Below are 22,994 nucleotides of genomic sequence, written 5' to 3' on the forward strand. Positions count from 1 at the left end.
GGTCACGAGGGCACCGCGGAGCCAAACCATGATGATGCCACTCTGCGCCTGTGGAGAAAGAGATGGAGTTAGACCATGGAGACAGCGGTCATAAATAGTGCTCATGTTTTTCAAAATGCATCCCAGGCTGTTCAAATTTTCAGCATGGGGTTAAAAAAAAAAAAAAAAACCTCTTGACTCTCTGCTGTAATTTAAGGTGAAGGAATTGGAATTTTAAATATGTTTCCGTTGGTCCCAAAATGTCACAATTAGTACATGAGATCACTTTGAGACTATTATTACCTGGAAGTCAGGGAGTCAAATTCAGTATAAGTAGTGCATATGCACTGCTGCATACCTTGTGCATAATTCAGGAACGCTAGGGGTCATAAAACACCACCTGCCCCCTCAATGCAGAGCTGCGGTCGCACAAGTCCGCCCCTGTCACTGCATACCTCGGCTACGTGGTCATCGGTAAACACCCTTGTGAGAGCGCGGAGCTCCAGCGGGGGGTCAAAACAAGCCGGCGGGTCAGGCCCCTCCCTGCCTGTGATGCTCCCCTGTGATCAGACATTTAAGACCATCTGACGGTCGTATGTAGAAGAACATAATGTCGTACATTCTGCCACGGCAGCGTTACTCCTGCGGGGCAGGAGGGATGACGTGGGGAATAAATGCACATGTTTCTGTCAGGAGCCTCACGCGAGGAGACGAAGGTCAGCGTGAAACACTTCCACTTCAGGGGACACGACGAGAAGGGGGATGTTGGAAAAGTTTTTCTGTGTTCGGTACAGATGATGAGAAGACAGGGAGCATTATGTCAAGGATTATAAAGGCAGAATTTGCAGCAACACGGACAGACTGTGGGACAAGTTGAGTTCATCCGTGAATCCGAAGCTCGTGGTGATGCCAGTGTTTCTGTCATTCAGTATCTTCAAAGTCTACAATTTGTACTACTTAAAAATATTCAGTGTTTTGACAGAAATGTACTGATTACTGGATGAAAAGGTATCTGAAAAAGATTGTAGACAAACCCGAGACAGTAAATCTCCCAATTACCCAACCTGACACTGCAAATGTAACTGGGAATCTAATAACAACAATTTCTAATTTACACCAAGCTTCACTGTTTCCACTGAGTCGTGTAAATAAAGGTTTTCATATCCACCAACATATCTGCCAATTTATCCATCAGGCTCCAGTAGTTATAGCAGATAAATGCTAAAATGCTCACAATGGTAACTTAGAGGTGTTAAATGAGAATAATGTCAACATCTTTTTTAGTGTTTTATGGAGCTAGCCTTTGCTGATTGAGCAATTCCCCCTGTTTAATGCACTCGATGAAAAAAACTAACTGATCATAAAAGGTATTAATGTTCATCCCAAGCGGGACGTGAACATGTGAACCAAAATTTCATGGCAATGATTGAGTTTTTCTTTTTGAACTGACCTACCGACAAAGACCTACATGAGGTAGCTCGTAAGATAAGAAATGTAAATATGGATACGTTTATTCTTTCTTTATTTTGGTTCAGGTAGTTTAAGTGTTATTGCAGTGCATTACCTCTGCAATGGCACGATAGGTCGAACTTCTGTTGTAATAAAGAGGTGGACATTGTGAGGTCATTAATTTAGACAATCAAAATAGATGTATTTGCCCGACTTGAGTCGCTGTGTGTGACAAACCACTCATTTAGCAAATATCTCCGCAGCAGCTGTTCTGTGTGGCCACTGAAAAAATGTTTGTACAAAAAATGTCTCAGATTGTGCAACACAACACTGTTTCAACCAATCAGCAACTGGGGGCGCTCAGGATGATGCACAGGAGCTCCACAACATCGAGGCTGCGCACAGGCGGCAATAAGTGTCCCGGGTGATGCAATCCCACGAAGGCAGCTCTAACGTACATTACGTAAACTGAAGTAAATAAATACATGAACAAAAACAAAAAGGGTAGTGGACGGGAGAAGGGAGGGTTGTAGTTGTTTGGCTGTTGAAATATCAACAAGCTTTCTTCTGAATCGCTGACTTTGCGTTAAATGAAATAATAAAGAGGTAATGAGCTCAAGTACCAGAGACAAAACCAAACCTGGTGGGACGTCCCAGAGGATCATTTATTTTCTTCTTTGTTTTTGTTCCATTTAAATGTTTATCTCTTCCTTCCTTGTCTTTGTACTCCACTTAGTTAAAGTCTCACGACACTTGCCAACCTTTCCCTCTTGACAGAAGACCCTGGAGCTTGTTTCCTGTCCAACTGGGCGGCTCACAAGCCTCACATATGTTCAGAGAAGATTTCCACTTGGCTGGCAGGTGATGTGATCTGGTTTGTTACCAATATTGAAAAAATGCTCGATACGATCCCCATCTGACAGGTTTCGACATGGTTGTGGTTTTAAATCATCGTCTACTATTCCAACCATTTTGTTCAGCAATCAACCTTTAATTGACCTGGTTCTATTTCAAAAGCTGGTTGGCAGGTAGATTAGCACAAGAATTTCACATGATAATTATCCTGACGCATGAAAATAACAGATGAGTCGAAGGCATTTCCTTCACCACATTACTCATTTCACTTATTGGACATTTTCCAGTCTCGTACTGCACCCAGCTACCACAGCAGGCGTGAAGAGAAGCTGCATTCAGTCTTTTCTAGAACGTGTCTGCAGCCAGTTTAACATCCAGCATCTACACTGGAAGTAGGAACGAGATGTGTTTGCAGCTTGTGATGACCACATGTTTACATGCTAACTAATATCTAAGAGCTCTCACAGCATAATGTACAGAGAGACATCGGCATCACAAGTTCCACAGCAGCAGTAAATCGGCTCCTCATCGTATTATTACAACAGCCACTGTGACTGCAGAATGTGTTGCTGCGTTTCTTACTATATTTTAACAGAACGAGCTGTTTGCCGGTGGGTGCTGAAAATATGCTAAATAACCAAGTATTACTCATTTGGAGATTCATTTGGTTTGTTCCACAATTTTTTCAAATAAATCAGATTACATGCCGACAGAGTAAATCATTTTCTGATTAATTAGCGTTAACTACTTCTTAAACTGCATCACCATACCTTGAAAATGTTCACAAAAGAAACTGCTACTGCAGCTGTAAAATATCTAATGCTTAATGTAATTTTGCACCACAACTGGTGTTTCAATCTGATATATGTGGTAAAGATGGTGTCGTAAGGCTTTATGACCTCATCATAAACGGGGACGTGCGTTTCCAGCTTTCAGATGTTTGTGTGAACCACTCAGGACTACAGCTTTCTACTCGATTGGGAAGGGGTTATTTTGGGAGTCCATATTACTACAGGTCAATCAATGTTGCAAGCAGTGAGCTGAATCTGAAGAAAGTTTTTGCAGAAACCAAATCAAATATTCAGCATCAGTTCACTTTTCTTTTCTCTGTGAATTTTGGACAAGTTCTGGAGCTTCATAGCCGTCAGAATAAGGCGTTTTAAATCCGCTCCGACTCGCACGCCTCTGACTGGCTTCTTTTTCATATCAGGAAGTGAATGATGCTCATAAAAATGATGTCGTGTGTCAAGCGGAAGTTAAAAAAACTTGAAAATGATGAGTCCTACAGTATTGCTACACTAAACTGTTTAAGTTGACATGTTTTTAATAAAAAAAATTAAAAAAAACATGTTAACTTAGAGTTTGGTCTTATGTAATGCTAAAGTGGAAAATGTCTCCAAGCTGTGATATTCTATACATAGATATAAAATATGTTAATATCATTATGGGAATAACCATGTCAACTATGTCGCCAGGAGCTATAACCCAGCCGATGCAGAGCAAAGAGCGGCCAAACATAAAGAGCTCTTGCACTGGACCCCCTCTGCCTTTTCCCTGGAAGTCTCCATCCCTTTGGGCCATTTCTGAGAAGGACACAGCCCTCACTGTTTGTACAGATAAAACTTTGTATAGACAAAAACATGTTGGTTTTTTTTAGATTTCTGGGTGGTAGGGCCAATGGTGCCAAGTTGCATAAATGTTTCCCCATCTCTGGGATCTCTTGTCGCCATTCCTGCGATGCTTTAGGCGCCGTGTCCGAGCATTAGCATTCCATTCCACAAGTAAGTACAAGTAAAATGCCACCGCTGAATCATGGGACCGTCTCCCCCCACCAAAATAAACCAAAAAACAAGATATATGGCTGATCTCTAGCTGGGAATAGGCTTTGGGAATGCGTTAGGACAGGTCCAACCTTAAAAATCCACCAGAAAAATATATGTATAAATGACACTATTCTGCCAAAAACACATCTTATTGACACATAAACGCACGGCATACTTATTCCCTAATGTTTACCAATACATACCAACGCTAGGGTAACTCTAAACCGAAGTTTGGATTATGAATTGGATGACACGCCACCTGAATCTAGCAGAAACTTTAATTTTCCCCAGAAATCGTTTCACTTCACGCAACAAGATGTACTCTATTTTAAAATCTTATTTTTATAAAATAGATTACGCAAGTGAGTAAAATAATTCCACTTGTTTTGGAAGTGAGGCCTTCAAATAAAGCACATCTCTGTCATTTAAAATATATATAAAAGAAAAACAAGACTTGCACAGGAAATTCTTGAAACAATCTCGTCCTGAGGCAAAAATCTTTCCTACATTAGCAGGAAAACAACAATTCAAGCCTGAGTCGAAGCCAATCTGAATCAAGCTGCAGTTCCTCCGATGGCCACCAGATGTTGACTTCAAGGAAACGCCAACTACACTAAAATCAAAGGGGAAAAAAACTCTGAAGATAATTAATTTAAGTGAGAGTTTTGTGTTTTGGGTCGTGATGTGACAGGTTTCCAATCCTATCACTGCGCTTCCTCTTTTTACCAGACTGTACTGCAGTTTCTCTGTTTGTCTCCACAAGACAATAATGGCCCCTTCTCACTATGAGTAGGAAAGAAAATATGATTGGCGGTCTTGGTCTGCACAGAATATTCAGTAACATGAGCACTTAGCAGATCAATAATAAGATAATAAGATCTTATCTGCCCGATAGAGTTGAGTGAATGTGGAGGGTAATGTTGTATTTGGGACAGAACACGACTTCCTAACGGAAAAGTTGCCGACAAGTTTGATGGGCAACTGAGATGAAGAGAAAGCAAGCGGCACAGACTGCCTCGATAATATATCATCCAAGACGTATCGCATGTCTGCAGGTAGAAGTGACAATTGAGGGAAACTTGCTGCAGTTGTGCGACTGAATGTGTCATCTCTGTGTGTAACGCATTTTGTAGAAACACAGTTCAGCAGAAAAGATGTGCGATCCAACGTTAGCTTTCAAAACTACCTGCATCCCATTACAACCCATGGTTACGATCCCTGAGCTTACATCTCGTGATCATCACAGTGACTCTCTCATCCTACTGCGCACCAAGCTTCTTCACCATTAAACACTCAACACCGCTTCAACGGCCAACATCTGCCCACATCTGTCTGTGGTCCGGTGGTGATTTCCCACTGCAGTCATCCCTGCGGTTCTTCCCCTGACAGATACCTCTAAGGGGCCTGACAATGAAATCCAGCTGTGGCCTGATACCTGACAGCACACTGTTGCACCACCAGTCTGGGTCCAATTGTTTAAAAAAAAAAAAGAAGAAGAAGAAAAAAAAAAAAGCAACCTCCTGCAAGAGGAAATAAAACAGGCAGGAACATAAAGTGTCTAATTAAAAGTTAAGATTTACTGATGTGCCCCTGATGAACTGATCAAACACCTGAACTGATCTGACCAACAGCTGCTGGCTATTAAACACAGAAAGAGTGTGTCAGAGAGAAGGAGTGTGTGTGTGTGTGTGTAGCAGTAGTAGTAAGTAGCACACCTGAATGAAACACATGGTTGCATCAGAGCCAGACTATGAAGTGAAAATAACAAATTCAGACCAAAGGACCCTTTTTAAAATCTCAACAGTAACAGAAACAGGGATTTTGCTTGTTTGTTTTTTTCAGGTTGTTTTGAACCACACGTCACAACTGTTTCGTTGCTCCACAGCTGTGCATGCTGTCCAACACCATTTAAACACTGAAATGAGTGCAGGATGTTTTGACACACAACATATTTGCAGCAAAACTATATCTGCATAACTTTTAGTGGTCCTCAGCAAGGGGCTTGGGCCCCGTCGACGTCCCGAAATTGAGGTCCATACAGAAAACTGCAATTACTTACAATTAGAACCAAAGTTTGATGTATAAATCAGATTGAGTTTACTCTCCATTTTTACACCAAAGCTTTAAAACCGTTACAAAATGGTGTCTGTGTATTTTTTTTTGAGTGGGGCCCCTGGACGAGAAGAAGTTTGGAAACCCCAGTTTAGTAGCTGTAAGGCCTTCCTCACTGTCAGGCTGAGAGGACACACATTCCTATGCAGACAAAAATGAGGTACTCCTGTTAACCCCAAAGAGGTTCAAACTATGAGGGGTGGGGGGGGCCCTTTAGTTTCCCAGTTCCTTCAACTTTAACACACCCTGAGCGGAGCTTTTTCCTCAGCAACAAGTCGTGGAAATAAGTTCCCCACCACTCCCCTCCCCAGAAAAACTAACTCTCAACTTACCATGTGATAGAAGGAGCAAGAATAACTCAAGATCTGGAGAGTAAATTCCGTCTTTTAAAGTCCGTTTCTCGGCTGCCGAGCGCGTCGACACGGCGGAGGAGCTCAGTGAAGACGGAGGAGCGGGGTAGATATGATGAAATGAGCCTCCATTTTCTCCCTCCGACTCCAGGCAGGAGCAGAAATGCAGCACAAAGTTGGACACTCGCTGCATTGTTAACATTCCACAGGTCACGTGACGGACCGACGCACGTCAGCAGTGAGCCGAAGATCGTCTATTACACACACACGAGTCACTTCGGTGGATTTGCTGTTTTTGTACGCCCGACTAGGAGTTCGGCGCTATTATTGAAGTGCTTTAACACATGCAACTCAACAGTCATGTGAATATCATGAAGGGAATCAATTAAAACTCGGCGCAGGCAGGTTTTGTTTTTTTTTTGGGGGGGGGAAGCAACTGTAAGCTGTAGCTGGCACAAAATGCCACACCTTTTTTTTTTTTTTTTAATCATTGAACTATTTAGCTGCAATGTCAAAGCTTCAATTAAGCACATTATAAATTTGAACATTTATAATACCTTATTGGACAATTTTTTTGCATATTTGCACACCACATAACATAACTAATCACCTTATTGAAACCGAGTGATCAGAAAATTGGATACCAAACAAATATTTTCACAGTCACCTGGGAAGGCAGAACGGCTCTGAATAAAAGGAAACCTCAGGATTACTGGTTCTTTGAGAAAAAGAGATATGCATTAGCTGTGTGGTGCACATCTTAAAATATGAGTCTGTACAAATGCAACATAAAGCTTTGTCTGTTTTTAAAAGAGCAAATCCTGACAATAATCTTTAGAACAAAATTTAATTGTCAAGTGAAAATTGTAATTAATATATAAAGACTGCAGTAGTTTGTTGGTAGACTGACTTTGTAAAATTCTGCACGGTGACTTTAAAAAGGAAGAGAGTGAGACATCTTCCTTTTCCCTCCTCTCTGACCGCACATATTCAAGGCGGAGCTTCCGCCAAAGCATTTCTGCCTTTGATAAACTAAAAACTACCAGTACATTACATTACTCTGTCACTACTCTCCTGGAGGGAAAGCCAAGGACAACAAATCAGTGTAGAAGTGAATAAAGGCCAACAATGTTATCAGTTATAACAGTGTTGAACAAAGAGGACATCACACATTTAAATATCTGTACACAAACAGTAAACATAATTATGAAGTATTGAAGAAGCTGTTGCATTTCCTGAACTTTAATTTTTCAGCCACAGAACAGAAGCCGTATTAAAACTAAACAAGAAACTCAACCGCTCCCGGTTTCACGTCATGGAAGCACATGCACCCGCAACACGAAGGTAAACACACAGCTCAGAGAACAAACAGGGACATTTACCATTTCATTCATCTCAACCTCCAAGCTCTTATTTTAGAATCAGCAGCTGTGTGGCGGTTTCATCAGCTCCCTCATGTAAAAAACAAAAACAAATTAAACTTGTGATCTTGCAAGCACATAACAGATTCAACCGACATTCAGCTCACCACATAACTATTCTTAACACTGCTATTTGGTCAACGCTCCTCCAGGACACAAAAAGTGCTGCATTTCATGCTTTCAGAAGCAGGAGAACATCAACTGAAGTTGTAATAAGACATTTCTTAATTTACTCAAGCAGCATCTCTCCTGTGTAACAACATTTTTCGCGACAGTTTACAGCCATCAGTGCGGTGAGACGGATCACATCCTTCATTTTAGTACACTCATGCAGACTTACATGCGAGTCCTCCTACTGGTGTAGTACTTGAACGCTGACAGGGTAGTGTTGTTCTGCACGTACTGAAATAACATTTCAATGCACCACATGTCAACATAACTGCCGGCTTTAAGTATTTTACCCAGAAATCAACGTGTCTTTGTGCCCTCTGCTCAACACACTCAATAAAACCCACTAATGGCTTCTATCCAACAGCAGCGAGGTGGTATTCAGTGTAAAACTCTGCTGGCATACTGCGGTACTAACACTCACTATTTTGAGTGCACGAGAGCGTTCACACTCGAGTAGGGAAACATGCAGGACGCTCACAAGAGTCCTAACATGGAAGAGCTGTATTCGTGAGGGTGCTAAGGGACGTACTGGTGCGTTCCAGATGAGACGTCCCGTAGGACGCTAACAAACAGTGCTCTTCAATGTTGGGACTCGTACTTTGTGTAGAGCAGGAATTTTGACTGAGCGGTGTTGTTTCAATCTGCTGCTCTGCACCGACAGGAAATGACCTCAGCATGTGAACACATCACCCGCCAACGTATCTGCAGCTTTCATTATTTGAGTCAGAAATCAACGTGTTTTTCTGTTTAACACGCTCAATAAACACAGAGTCTTCAGTCCAGCAGCAGTAGTGGAAAATTAACACTTCTGTTCAGTGTTCAGGAACAGCTGCAGCTTCCTCAGACCCTTAATGTGAAAAGTCTTTACGTCGGTGGCCCCGCCCCTTCCTCTGCGGAGCCAAGATGTCGGCCGTTTAGGGTGGAAAGTGTCCAGTGTTTCATCGTCAATTTTTGAACCATTTTAAGTCCATGAAGTCCATCATCCGGGCACTTGTGGTGCACTGCATTCGTCCATACTTGTCTGTGAGAGCACACCGATGCACCCAAAGCAGTGAGCGTCAGTACGTAAATACGCCGTTCGGAAAACAGCCGGAGACTTGACTTCAGAAAGGAAGTTCATCCAAAGCATGCAAATACTGAAGAAACATATCGAGCGTAGTATTGCTGATTAACTTCATGTTTCTGGTTTTAATAATTTTAATAAGAAAGGTGCACGTTAGCCGTGGCTGGTTAAAAAAAACTAAGGAAAGCGTCGATTCAACAGCAAAATAGTTTGATGCGTTTCAGGAAGCCCAGGAGCGAAGATCAGGAGCCCGTGAAAACATTATTGGTCGGAGGAGACGCACACCGAAGCTCCAGAGGCCCGAGAACAGAAGGCACATTTTCCCCCCGGCGCTGCTCGCCACCACGAGGCAACACACCTCTTAAAGCCCGGCACCTTCAGCTGAGCCTCTGTAGTGTGAAAAACCTTTCCCCAATTAGTTTTAGGCCCTGAGCCAGTCAAGACAACAAAAACACTGTTGTAAAGTTAAACCTTTCGACACGTCGCTGATAAACTGACTGTTTGGAATTCATACGCATTAAATGGGAGAGTTAAAACACATAAAGATGAATGGGCACATGAATTACTGTACACGTGTGAAGCTTAGAGAAGGGTGCTTTATGTTTGAGTGCTGACTCTTTACACACATTTGGTTTAGGTGCTAAACCAGAATAAAGGTTTAAAGCGTACTATATGATGCAAAAATAAATATCTGTAGAAAACTGATTCGGAGCAGCTTTACAAACTAAGGCACCAGCGATGCAGGACAAATGAAAAGAGGCGTCTGAATGAGCAGGCCGCTGTTGGGCGCAGATATAGTGTGCATCAAAAAACTATTAAAAAGAAGGTCAGAGATGCATTCGAAAGGCTGCGAAACGTTCGCTCGACAAAACAGCCTCCAGCCGCGTCCTGGAACGAAGGGGAACGTCTCTGCGCTCGTTGGTCCAAACCGGTTCCCGTCACGAAGAACAGAACACACTCAACAAAACCGGGGAGAATTCCTCCATCACACATCAGGATATTCTCTGCTGGAGCCGATGTGTTAATTAAACCCCATCAGCACGTCGGCGTGTGAAGAAGCACTCGGAACAAAACACTGCCAGCCTTCGGGGACACGTTCCTCTCAGAGAACAACTTTAAATCACATAATTTGCATGACTGTAAAGAATTGCAGAAGCATGTAAGTGAAGATGATAATTACAGCACACAACTGCCTTTACATGACGCTTTTCTCTGTGACACAGCAGCAACCACATCTCATGAGATTGTCCTGCTTCTTTCTGACGTATTAGATCAACTTGTGGACAATAAATCTGGAACCATGAGCGGGAAAAAAACCACAATCGCCAGCACAAAGAACATTATTTTAAGAGCTTTGTATAAAATAAGGTTTAACTTTTAAAAACTGTGCAGTCTTTTCACACTAGTGCAGCCAGCGGGGTGAATATTGACATCATTGTTAGTTACAGAGCTCCGGTTGGAACCTTTTTGCTCCTTTAAGGTTTTCGTTTCTGCAGGAAGGAGCTGTTTGTTTGGTAGAAAATAAATCATAGATAACAAAAGCTCTGCTGAAGAGGACACCCGATGTTTCCGCCAACTCGGTGTTGAAAAACCGTGTGAGAGCACAGCTGTCCCTGCACGGTGAACCAGCAGGTTAAACTCTGACCCATGAGGTGAAGCATACATGTTTGCCTTGTGTGTATTGTATTGTGGTTCAACACAAACAGAGGGAGGATGAAAGTAGTTGGCTGCTGGGGATGTTTGCAGAATCTTGCACGACACAGGAGCGGATCAATGGGAACACACACACACACACACACACACACACACACACTGCAGTTCATATACGTCAGCGTTTACAAAGGGCTAATGAAGACTAATTTAAAGATAGATCACAGTTGTCGTCCAGAGCTTAAGTAAAAAAGAAAGAAAAAGAAATCCTTTGCAAGTCTTCCCGTCGTTGTCAGTTGACACTGAATGACATCATATCTCAGCAATGTGTTGTCTGGATTTGGGAGGAGTGCTGCTAATGCCAAGTAGAAACTGAGCCAGATAAGAGGGAGCGACGGACGCCGAGAGTGAAAATTGAAGTATGAATCGGTTTTGTGTAGCGGTGATGTTGACATGTGGGAGAGGAGTAAAGGGAACCGAAGCGCCCGACTGGTTTTAAGGAGGCATTTCTGAGCACATCACTCCAGTGGAGCAGCAGAGATGCACAGGTTGTTTAAGGCACAGGCTACTTGCACAATCTTATCAAAGGTCGAGAGGTTCGACGTGCGCTCGGGGGCGGTGGTGAAGGAGCTCTCGACGGGGCCCGTGAGCATGGCGTACCTCTGCTTCACCATGCAGATCACCCTCTCCACATGCTTCTGCACGCTCGCCGCCTCTGAGGACGCGTCGGCCGCCGGCGAGCCCTCTGACCTCCCGATCTCTTCTCCCGGGTAGCTGCCGCCGCCGATCCTAAACAGGGCTCCGCGGGCGGCCACGGACTCGCCGATGTCGAGATCTCGACTCGCCAACACGACGTCGCCCGGCAGAAGCTTGCAGAGAAGTCCGCAGCCCTCGGCCAGGCTCTTGTCACTGACGTTTCCCGGCACGCCTCTGGAGACAAAGGTGACGACGCCTTGTGGGGCCACACCAATCAGGTATTTCAACACGTTATAAGTTGTTCCCACCCGCTGATAGCTTGGCAGCACCCTCTGCTGCTGGTTGCCCCAGGAAACCGGCTCCTCAAAAGGCACCGTGAAACAGTCTATGATGACAGCGCAGTCAGGGTGGGAGGCGCGCAGAGCTGCCGGCAGGTTCTTCCGGAGCTCAGCTCTGGAGGGCCAGAAGACAGCCGTCGGCACCAGAGTGGAGGACATGATGTTGACCATGCGGTGCACCGTTCTGGTTACCGTGCCGACTTTCACACCAAAGCGGTAGGCCAAGTCTTGATTGCGGAGGTCCAGACGGAGGCGCATCAGCGTCAGCAGCAGCTGCTGGAACTTGGAGAGCTTCACGTTCTTCATGCTGTCCATGTGAGGTGCCAGCAGCCACATGACCGTCTCCAGGACGAAGTAGTTTGGTAAACCAGTGTAAAACTTGACTTTCTCTGCATCGTTCCTTAAAGAGTTCTCAGAGAGGGACATTTTCTCCACAGACTCCCTCAGGGCCTGGTTCTCCTTCTTCAGTGCTTTCAGGATGTCATCGAAGTTGACGGGCGCATCCGACGCCTGAGAGAACTTTCCCTTCTTACTGTCACTCACAGATTCGTCCTCATCCTCGTCTTCCTCAGTGCTGAGTGAAGAGGACGCGCTTTCCTCCACAGCGGCCTCCTGCTTCCTGTCCTTTTGTTGCTCTCCCTGGTCATCCACCGCAGACCTGCCCTGTCCCTGGAGGAACAACAAGGCGTTGGCCGCCTCCACGCGTGCTTCCTGCTTGTCCTCTAAGGCACCCGGCTCCTTCATCTCTGGGGATAAGGGAGCTGTGGTGAACACGGAGGGAACATAATCTGCCGAACGAGGATTCTTCACCTGTTTACCTGCGCGTGGAAAAACAAAAACTAAATTTGTATCTGTTTTAGTCACTAAAAACCTGCAGCCATGAAGCCACCATCATATTCTGCAGGCTATGATCATGTATCCTGACTTGGAGGAGAAAATACAAATAAAAAAACAACTAGATGGAGAATATTTAGTTACTGCAGCCCTCACAATAACTTTACATCAAAACTGGTGCATTTCATTGAGACATAACTTAATAAAACGAAGATTCATGGTCATTTACATTTGGTAAAAAACTAAGTGCAAGTTTGACATTTCTTTAAATATTCAAAGGCTCACAACAGCAAATGATTTTTATTTCTTCTATGAATTATCACTGGAGTTGATTTGTTTCAGGTTTTAGCTGGAATTCAGAGTAAGTCATTTTCAGACTTTAACATGGTTTTGACCAGCTAGTAGTTAACAACAGGCTCATAAAACGATAGTAAAGCAATTAATCGATAATGAACTCCTAAATCAAGTGTAGTCGTCGTTGTAATTAAACCAAAAACGAAACCGAGCCTCGAGTTCAAGCACATAAATACATTTAAAAAAAAACCCCATCAGAAATCATACTCCGCTGACATGAAGACGAAGGTGAAGCTCTCTGAGCGTCAACATGGATCAGGACCTCGTTTCCGAGTTGTACCTGAGATGAAGTGAGTACTACACAACCGACTGCCGTCGTTGGGCACCCAGCCCTCCCGGTTCACAGCAGCTATCCAGCGCTGCTTCCTCTCGGGGTCCCGGGGGAAGCGGTAGAAAGATAAGGTGGTGCCTGGTGTCCTTCGGTTCCTACAGCCAGCCACCACACACGTGTGAACCATAGTAAGGCCACGGAGAAGCGTGGAGGTGTGCGCGGCTGTTTGTTGGGTGTTTTGACTCCCAAAATGGTGGCCGACCAAAGGGTGGCAAAAAAAAAAAGAAAAAGAAGGGAGGACCGTCATCAACCGTCGTTTGCATTCGCCGCTCTGATTGGACCACATCAGCGCGACGTCACTGAAATGCGATCTTTACTCACGCGGTGCTGGAGCAGCGATATGAAATGACACCAAATTAGACCAAATATCGCGGATGTCTAACAATTTATGCAAACTGGAGCTTAAGTCATTTCAGTGGTTGAATATGAGGAACTAAAAAAACAACAAGCCACACCCGGTGGAAACGTTAGTGGAGCAGTTAAGTGGCGAGTTTAGCAGATGTTTGGCTCCCTGAATGGTTTCAGCACTGTACACATGAAGCTGGAACATCTGGCTTTCATTCACAGCAGACAACTGCATATCATTAAAGCACAATGCAATGATACTGCATAAAGAATGAACATCAAGTAGGCGTGCTACGGTCAACAACCTTTCTGCAGCCACATTATTAAAAGTCAAACTATTCTCTAAGACCAAATGATGCCTGCCTGCTGCCTGTTGACTTTGCTCCTGAGCTTTTTTCATGATCTGAACTTCTGAGTGAACCTTTCACAAAAATGTGTTTCTGGCTTGGGGCCCCTACTGACCTCCACCACACAGCGCAGTTCCCCCAGATAATCTGATTAATGAACAAGGTCATTGACGGAAGATTAACGGGAAACATTTACTGATTTAGTGGCATCACCGGGACTACACTTCCCTCCCTCCAGGACATCTCCATCGGGCGATGACGATCCAAAGCCAACCAAATTATTAGGGGAATAGAGGAATAAAATAGTCTTAATATTTTTTTCATAAAATATTAACATCATTAAAAGAGTCCTGAGAGTTTTGTTGTACTTTATTTACACTTTTTTCAGTCTTTTTATATACATGTGTTTCACTGCTCTTTTGTGTTTGTTTTTAAAAAAAATTTTTTATTGAAAAGGTAATAAAATAAGGCTGGAATCAGGCTAAATCCAAGGTTGAACTGTGGGAACGAGTGAAATATCTGCCTCTTGCAAGTGTGTGTTTCTGGATTTATGTAAGAGAATGTTTTAACGCCCGGGTCTCCTCTGGTCAACTAACGCTGCAACCACAGAGGAAGAGTGTGTATGTCGTAAATCAAAGTGGAGTTCAGACCACGAGTTTATACTTTTTCACCTTTTATCCATCATCAGTTAACATCTTTTAAGTCAAATATCTTTTTATATACTGTACTACACTGTTACTTAGAATATGTTAAAATTGTATATACACTAAATTATGTAAGCACAAACTACTGACTCACCATTCATCACAACTATTTACAATTTACATACAAAAGCTACCAGACCTGCTTTCTCTGGTGAAGTTCTTCCCGTCAGACTCCTCTTTTTGTTGCAGCTTGACTTAATAGAAGCCAAAGCAACAGTCCGAGTCGAGCACCTCTACAATGAGTTTATCAGGAGTCCAGATGAGAAGATATTCGGGCTACCTTCGGACAACCTTTAGTTGTGTGTGATCAGTTTGTACACAGAGGTGTTCCTGACTCCGTCCACATGCGTCATCCTCTTCAGCTCCGTAAGACAGAGGATGTACATAGGAGCTTTGGTCCCTACACTGATCACCCTCTTCAGCGGCTCCATTTGAAGTTCTGTTATTTCTCCTGCAGAGGGCGCCACAAAACAAAACAATCAATCAGAGGATAAAAAATAAAAATAAACAAAAAGAGCTCAATGTTATTCGACTTCATGTTTTACTGCTTCATTTGATTGTTTGCCTGAATAAATCCATGTAAATCTGTAAAATCTGGCTTGTTGAATTGGTTTATGTGCTTAAACTGGGTGTGCTGTGCTGTATTGGCTCGGTTTAGAGAGACAGATGGTAATTTTTTTAAGAGCAAACATATTCAAGCCAAATAAATGTTAAACTGATGAGACACTCAAACTGATCTTCCAAAAACAGTTTCAGGTGCACATCCTGTTGCTAAGAGCAACAACTACAGAGACAGCTGAGCTGACAGATCTGTGACCAAAGGAATAATGACAAGCATATTTTGTCTTGACTTCAAATGCTATATTCATCATGAATCATTAACTGTGGGTTCTATTTCATTTACAATCATTATGTGACCGTTTGTAATTTGAAACTTTTATTTAGACCAAGCCAGCCATTAACTACATACTAGCGGTCTGAGGCTAATGTCTGGTAGACCTGAGTGATCTGGACGAAATCAAATATCACACTATTTTTGACCAAATCCATTCATATTGTCAGAATATTGTGAGGATTATTAGTTTTGCTTTCACAAAATATTTACACAATTAAATTTTGATAATTAATCATCAGTAATGTGGATCTAAATATTAAGAGGGTAAATAATAGAAAAGTGTGGTAAATTCAGAAAACTAATTTCCTTACTGTAATGCAGTAATTCAACACCTCTGTCATATCACAATATTACAATATTCTAAATCTAAGATCATATCTTCTATTACAATATCGACATAATATCTTTATATTGGCCAGCAGTGCTTCCAAAGGGACTTCTATTTTAAACAAGACATATTTAAACAATAGCTTCCTTCAGCAGTGCAGTGGACTGCAGCACTGACCTTGGTGCTCTTCTATGAATCTGTTGATGTTGTGGACGGCCTGGTTGAGGTTGTACAGAGTCATCTGCCTCAGGTAGTTCGGTAAACTCTGGAACTCTTCCTCAGACACCACAGAGAGACCCTCATATCTGGGAACAGGACTGGACGGAGGAGGACGTGTTACAGTTAAGACTTTGACAGAAAAACTACAGGCATGAATTATATCAGGACGGCATGAATAAAGCAACATGGAAGGAAATTAACATCCTTCATGAGTGGAATAAATAGGACAGACAAAAATAGCCATCTCACAATTCCCACATCTATTTAAAAATATATACAAATTATACTAAATCCCTCAATATCTTAAATTAATGTTCTTTTATGCCTCTTAGGTGTGGACTAAAGAGGTCACGTCTGCCACTCAAGAATAGATACTCATACATAAAATCTTTATGAAGGTATCGACAGCTTAATCTAAAGAACTGTCTCTAAGTGGATCAATCCCTGGTTTGAGGTACATTAGGTTACCTGCGTCTGCCTTTTTCTGGTCTGACATGCGGCTGCACAGTCACTGTGGTTGTCTTCTTTGCCTGGGACACGAGCTACAAAATAAAAGAGACATCAGAGGCACATGACAAAAGTAGGACAGGGATGTTAAATTTGACTAGAGCCTGACCGATTTATCAGGCGCCAGAATTTATCTGCTGTTATTTGGCCAACGGCAGATAATGGCCAATATGAAAACTAAAAAAGAAAATTTAAACAAACATATAGCAGAAATAAATGCTTGTTGTTTTTATATATTTATAACTTTACATATAGTTATAATTATCAGAATCCCAGTAAAGTTTACCGTTTCCTGTATATACAGTAAATGTCTAAAGGATCTGCTGATATATCGATATCAGATTATTTTTTTTGTACTCCCCAATATTGGTATCGGCCCTGAACATGCAGTATCAGACAGGCTCTAAATTTTACATTCAAAATGTGTCGGTCTGGGGGCGACCCCATAACCAAGTGGTTAGGATGCATACCACTTTGGCGTAAATAGCATCAGCAGTGAGTCTCTGTTTCAATTTCAAGCCGGATGCATGTTTACTGCTCTGTTTCCCCACATTTCCTTTGTCCTGACTACTGAATCGAAATAAAGGCAAAAATGCCACAAAATGGAATAAAATACAAATCTTAAAATTAAAAAAAAAAAAAAAAAAAAGTGCATCTAATCATACAGGTACAGAGTACTGTCAGCAGCAGATGGGATGTGTGGTGCATTAAACCTGCATGTGCGGTGTAATGACCTACTTTACAGATGTCTTGTGTGACAGAGCTGAGGTCTGGCATCTCCGGGGTGCTGGGCTCTTCGTAGCTCATCCTGATGTGAGGTGTCCCCAAGCTGAACTCCTGAGTGGGTCCATCCAGCTCCAGGCTGCTAACAGAGGGGTCTTTGGACACTTTTCCATGCTCACTGATCTTCAGGGCTTTTGCACTTCTCTGGAGGCGAACATGACAGAGGTAAAAACGCAAGCAAAGATTAAACAACAAGGAAAAAGCTTATCTTTAAAAAAAAATTTTTTTACTTATTGCAGATTTCTTTTCATACCATTTTTTTTTAAATCTTATTAGCTTTTTGTGAAACTGAAAGTGTTTCAGTTTCTTTGAAAGATTAATGTGTCATATTTGGGCAATATATTCCTCTATATCAGAGGTCTTCAACAGGGGGTCCGCGGAGGTACTGCAGGGGGTCTGTGAAATTTTTGGTTGATTAAACAATTTTTTTTTCACATTTTTTTTCCACAAATTTAAATGTCTTTAAATACACATTAACATGAATCCAACATATTGTAGCGAATGGATAAATGGAGGCAGAAGATGTTATCTTTCAGTCAGAAATGCATAAATTCAGCGACACACAGGAGCTCTCTCAAGCTAGACAGCGGTTCACTCACAGCGCGAGACTAGCTTGGACCTGTCCCGCCAAGCCTCCTGCACTCCTCCAGTTTAATATAAAACACCATTTTATACAATATATATAGTAGGGGTCCCTGCTCCAACTCTCTTTCAGTTTGGGGGTTGACCCCTGCTCTATAGAGTGTATTATGATGGTCTGAGACAACTGTGTTATACAGAGTCACTATCATTATCAAGCAACATTTCATCATGAGTCTAATGTAGCTTTTCACTGAGCAGAGTCAAAAACCTTTTAAATATAGATTGAAAACAAATCAATAATCAAGAATATTCCACCTTAAAAAGAAGTACTTCAAATTATATTTAACTATATTGAGATATTACCTTCAAACCAAAAGGTCATCAAATTCTGTCCGAGACTTAGAACACTTCAGCAAATCACCAGCCTTCAATCACAAGGCCACTTCTGCTTTACTAATCTTTCAGACAGTATAGTCGGGTAAAAGCTGGGACACGGCAGTCAGAGTGACCTGAGGCTATAAGAAAAACTTTCCATTGGTCTTACACTTTGTAAAGAATTTCCCAAAACGGACTCCAGGTTCGGCATCTCTGGCATCTGCTTGTCCGGCACATCGGACTCCCGGTTGCATTTGAAGCCGGTTGCTACGTTACGAGGTGGTGTAGGGTCGGAGGTGTGGCCTTCATCAGCAGTTTGCATGGCAATGGGCTCGGTCTGCCGTGCACTCTGTAAACAGAGGAAAAAAAGGCACAAAGTCTGAGCTGAAAGTTGTCGGGATGGGGAAATGAATTCATATCACACTGCTAGAAGCTGTAACTGATTTGACCTTTGTGCTGACCAGTCGGTTCATGTATGGGGTTTTGAACGCTGGAACCGGAGGGGTGGTGAGCAGGTTGCCAGGGTGACCGGGGAATTCTGGGTCACCGTTGCCTTGCGCGGGTGGGGAGCACTGACCGTTTGTCTTTCTGATCTTGAACCCCGGGGTACAAAACACAGGCTGCTCCGGGGACTCCAACTCCTCAGCTGACGGCCATAAGAATGATGTCATACAGAAGGACAGAGAAACACGTTTGCTTTCTAAGGAAATACTTTTATTAGTTTTCTGAAAAGCTTTGAAAGGTTGAGAACTGTTGTAGGAAGGACCCTCCCTCCTCCTGAGTCTGCACTGCAGAAACTGAGAGCCATTGTAGTTCTTGGAAATCTATTTTGGGGCCTTTTTTTTTAGCTCCTATTTTAAGGTATGTTCATTAGGAACTATAGTGATGTGAGCTTAATGTAAGGTGACTAAGCTGTTATATTGCTCTCTTCAAAGCCACCAGATTCCCTTGACAAAAACTAACACCAAGGTCCCACAGTAACGCAAACAAAATAACCACCCGAGGCAGCGGTAGACCATTATCTCTCATGCTCTGTGAGGTAAAATTACTGTTTTTGTCAAGGGAGTCTTGTTTTTTCTTTAAAGAAAGCAATGTAACGGTGCAGTTTTACTGCCAGAAAGGGCTGTTTGATGGCAAGATACACTACATTTACCTGAGAGACAACTAATAGTCACTTTACAAAATGAGCTTTCACACATAAAAATACGTGTATAAAAGGCAGCATAATGTTATAGATTTAACTTTTGAGTGAGTGCAGAAGAGGAGGAAGCTCTAAGAGTTTCATACCCTTTGTCTGCAAACTCTCCATCACAGAGTTCACTGGGGGTTCAGGTATGTTCTGTGGTGGTCTGTTGAAGAAGAAGACACTCGTAAAGCAAAAAAAGCAGTGACTATTAAAAGAGCTCAAACCCTGTGTTTTGCCAGTAGAGGTCTATATAGATTAAGTATTGTTTATATTATGCATACTTTTTGTTCTTTTCAGCATTCTTCCGAAACAGATCCATAGTGAAGTCATTGTTCAGACACATGGTGTACTCCGAGATGCCAAAGTCATGCATCTGAGGTGTCTGCGGCTCGTCCTCATCCATCCGCAGGGCACATTTGGGAGTTATGGGCATGGGCGGCGGTGCGGGTGTGTTGAGTGAGGGGAGAGGGAGGCGCATCTCAGGCATAGGGGGAGCTTCAAAGCAGCCCTGCGCCAGAGTTCTTTTCAACTGCATCCCCGACAGACCGAAGTCAGAGAGCCGCGGGGTGCGCAGCCCATCAGTGAAAGGCGGTTCTGCCGTTGGAGGCGATGAAGATTGATTATCTCCGTCCTCCTCCTGGCTTCCCTCTTTTTCTTCTTTCATGGAGTCACTTTCATCCTCATCTGCTACTTTATCTTCAGCCTCCGACTGCTGACTGCTTGCCTCTGTGTAAAAGGAAGTCACAGTAGAAAACACACTTTGACTGGATTGTGCAAAAACACGCATTCATAAACATTTTCAAAGATTGAATTACTGATGAAATACAGTCAGGGGCGGCACGGTGGTGCAGTGGTTAGCACTGTCACCTCACAGCAAAAAGGTTCCGGGTTCGAATCCGGTCCTGGGCCTTTCTGTGAGGAGTTTGCATGTTCTCCCTGTGCTTGCGTGGGTTCTCTCCGGGTTCTCCGGCTTCCTCCCATCATCCAAAAACATGCACCTCAGGTCAGGTTACCTGGCGCCGCACTAGTGGCAGCCTGCTGCAGCATCTCCCCCCTGAGAGCCCCCCTGCTGTAGTGAAGAAATTTCCCCTCGGGGATTAATAAAGTGTATAAAATCAAATCAAAAAATCAAATTACTTACTGCACGGCCTCTGGGTGTCGCAGGGAGCTTGGTACCCATATTTCTCCCAGTGTCCCTTCAGCGTCTGGATGTCCTTAGTGACCCTCTGCTCCATCACTCTGCAGGCTTTAATGAAGTTGCTCATCTCATTCTCCTGTGCTTTCTGCTGAGCCAGCTGATCCCTGATCTGCCCCTGCATGAGGCCAGAACAGAACCGATCAGTATGCGTCTTTCAAAAGCCCACAGATTTAATATTCTTCACAAACCTTATGTGGCATAAAGATGGCGAAAAGACGCTGCTTAAAACATTTTACAACTTTGGACACAAAGAAATCAAAAATAAGATTAAACCAGTGAGTTTGACCCTTTTTGGCTTTTGAAAGCTAATTTCAGCACCTGATACTACGGAGTGGTCTATTCTGCATATAAGAACAAGTATAACAAACGGATTGTTTATTTTTTTGTATTGAAGTATATAGCAGCATCAAATATAAATACTCAAGTGAAGTAAAATGATTTCTAAACTGTACTTAAGTACAGTAGTAAATGTAGACAACTTAGTTACAATGCACCTATGACTGTTGGAAACCTGTCGGCGTAAGTAACTTAAACATAGTGTAGTCCTGGCGTATTTGAGCTACGTAAGTGCAGAGGCTGTGCTATGAAACAGCTTTAATGTTTCATTACACAGCTCCCTTAAAACGTCAGATTCATGAACGGAGTCTGGTGCAGTTTTCATATTCATTACCTTCAGCTTCCCGACGTCACAGTTCACTTCATGATACGCTCGCATCGCTTTCGCCGTGGTTTCTGAAATAAGAAGAAACTGGTTTTCACTGAAGCCAGCTGGACATGTCCTGAACACGTTTGGGAGGGTTTGCCTGTTTGACGTCACTCACCGCCGTCGCCGTCGTCGTTGCGGTTTTCAAAGGCCTGTTGGAGCTTCACCGTTTCTGAATCCACAGTCACCGCCAGTTTTCTCAGTTTGGAGAAGAACCGTGTTGTCGGGTCCATTTCAGATGCGCGTTTCAGCTGAGTAATAATGCCTTGAATTCCTGTAGTGTCAGCAGCTCTCAGGCCGTTTGTTTAACTCCTCCTTTGGCAGAAAAACACAACTTTTCGATTTTGGCGCCTCTTCCGGCTTTGAGCGGAAAGCGCTTCTTCTTCTTCTTCTTCTTGGATTTGTGTGTGTGCTCGGTATTGGAAATACCTCATTAGCGCCCTCTATGTGTTGACAGTTGGGACTTGGGATTTTCACAAGTTTTGGAAAACAAGACAATACCAATTGATGAAATAACGTTTCATACAAAGTGCCTGCGCCACACCCTTGGAAACTAAACTTGTATCCAGTTATTTGAAATGGGATATTAATACTTTTCTATCTGAAAATTAATTTTATTTGGTTTACTATGAAACTATTTCTTAATATTTATAGAATAAAACTGTAGCCACAATGTGTGTGTGTGTGTTTTTTTTATTCCATTGTGTAAGCTTTTTAGGTCCATTTTATCTGAATTTAATATTCAGTTTTACTTTGTTTTAATTCTTTTAAATACTACTTGCTGGTATCTTTTTATATTTTGTTTATATCTTGTCTTACTTTTATAGCCATTGTAAATCATTTTCAATTATATCATTATTGAAAGATGATAAACTAATTATTTTTGGCTTACAACTTCTACTATGGTTATATACACCATTAATTATCTTTGATTTATTCTTTTAAATAAGACATCCACCTAAAAAAAAAAGGATGTATCTGCAGAAAATCAAAATTCTGTGTCAATAAAAATAATTACATGGGATAGAAAAGGGTCCCATTACTGGCAAATATACATATTAATTGCAATATCTATGCAATATATGTTATTTTGAATAGTTTGCGAGGGCGTATTTGGGTGTGAATTGAAATGGTCTCCTGCTCAGAATGGTGAAGGAAAGTTATGCTCCAGGTCCATGTCAACACTTTAATAGACCTCAGTAATAGCTTATGTCATGTTTGTCGCTATTTTAAATGCATTGGTTAGTATTTATTGGTTCTATATGCGGGAATAACCTAGATGAGTGATTAAATAATGAATCCCTGCTGCCAGAAGATGGAGCTGTATAGACCTGGAGGAACCAAGGACAGAGCAACATGAACAAACTGAAATTCTTATGTTAGTTTCCATTAGGTG

At 42.5% G+C, this 22,994-nt stretch overlaps 2 protein-coding genes across 2 annotated transcripts; both read right to left on the minus strand.

The window, feature by feature from the left end:
- Positions 1-10,917: 10,917 nt before the first annotated feature.
- LOC138629609 (uncharacterized) lies at positions 10,918-13,597 on the minus strand. Its single transcript, XM_069713423.1, has 2 exons — positions 13,376-13,597; positions 10,918-12,725 (listed from the first exon to the last, which is right to left on the minus strand). Exons 1-2 carry the CDS (start codon positions 13,551-13,553, stop codon positions 11,392-11,394), a joined length of 1,512 nt encoding a protein of 503 aa, XP_069569524.1. The 5' UTR covers positions 13,554-13,597; the 3' UTR covers positions 10,918-11,391.
- A 795-nt stretch (positions 13,598-14,392) lies between these two features.
- ska3 (spindle and kinetochore associated complex subunit 3) lies at positions 14,393-21,925 on the minus strand. The gene is made up of 11 exons (XM_069713383.1): positions 21,717-21,925; positions 21,566-21,627; positions 20,839-21,010; positions 19,979-20,423; positions 19,799-19,860; positions 18,961-19,157; positions 18,681-18,860; positions 17,510-17,698; positions 16,733-16,806; positions 16,223-16,362; positions 14,393-15,273 (listed from the first exon to the last, which is right to left on the minus strand). The coding sequence occupies exons 1-11, from the start codon at positions 21,829-21,831 to the stop codon at positions 15,116-15,118; spliced, it is 1,794 nt and encodes a 597-aa protein (XP_069569484.1). The 5' UTR covers positions 21,832-21,925; the 3' UTR covers positions 14,393-15,115.
- Positions 21,926-22,994: the final 1,069 nt, after the last annotated feature.

The sequence above is a fragment of the Brachyistius frenatus genome, unplaced genomic scaffold (genome assembly GCF_029030835.1).
Source record: "Brachyistius frenatus isolate BFR_SWC_R1_liver_20210118 unplaced genomic scaffold, ASM2903083v1 Contig_118, whole genome shotgun sequence".
In the NCBI taxonomy this organism is placed as follows: Eukaryota; Metazoa; Chordata; class Actinopteri; family Embiotocidae; genus Brachyistius; species Brachyistius frenatus.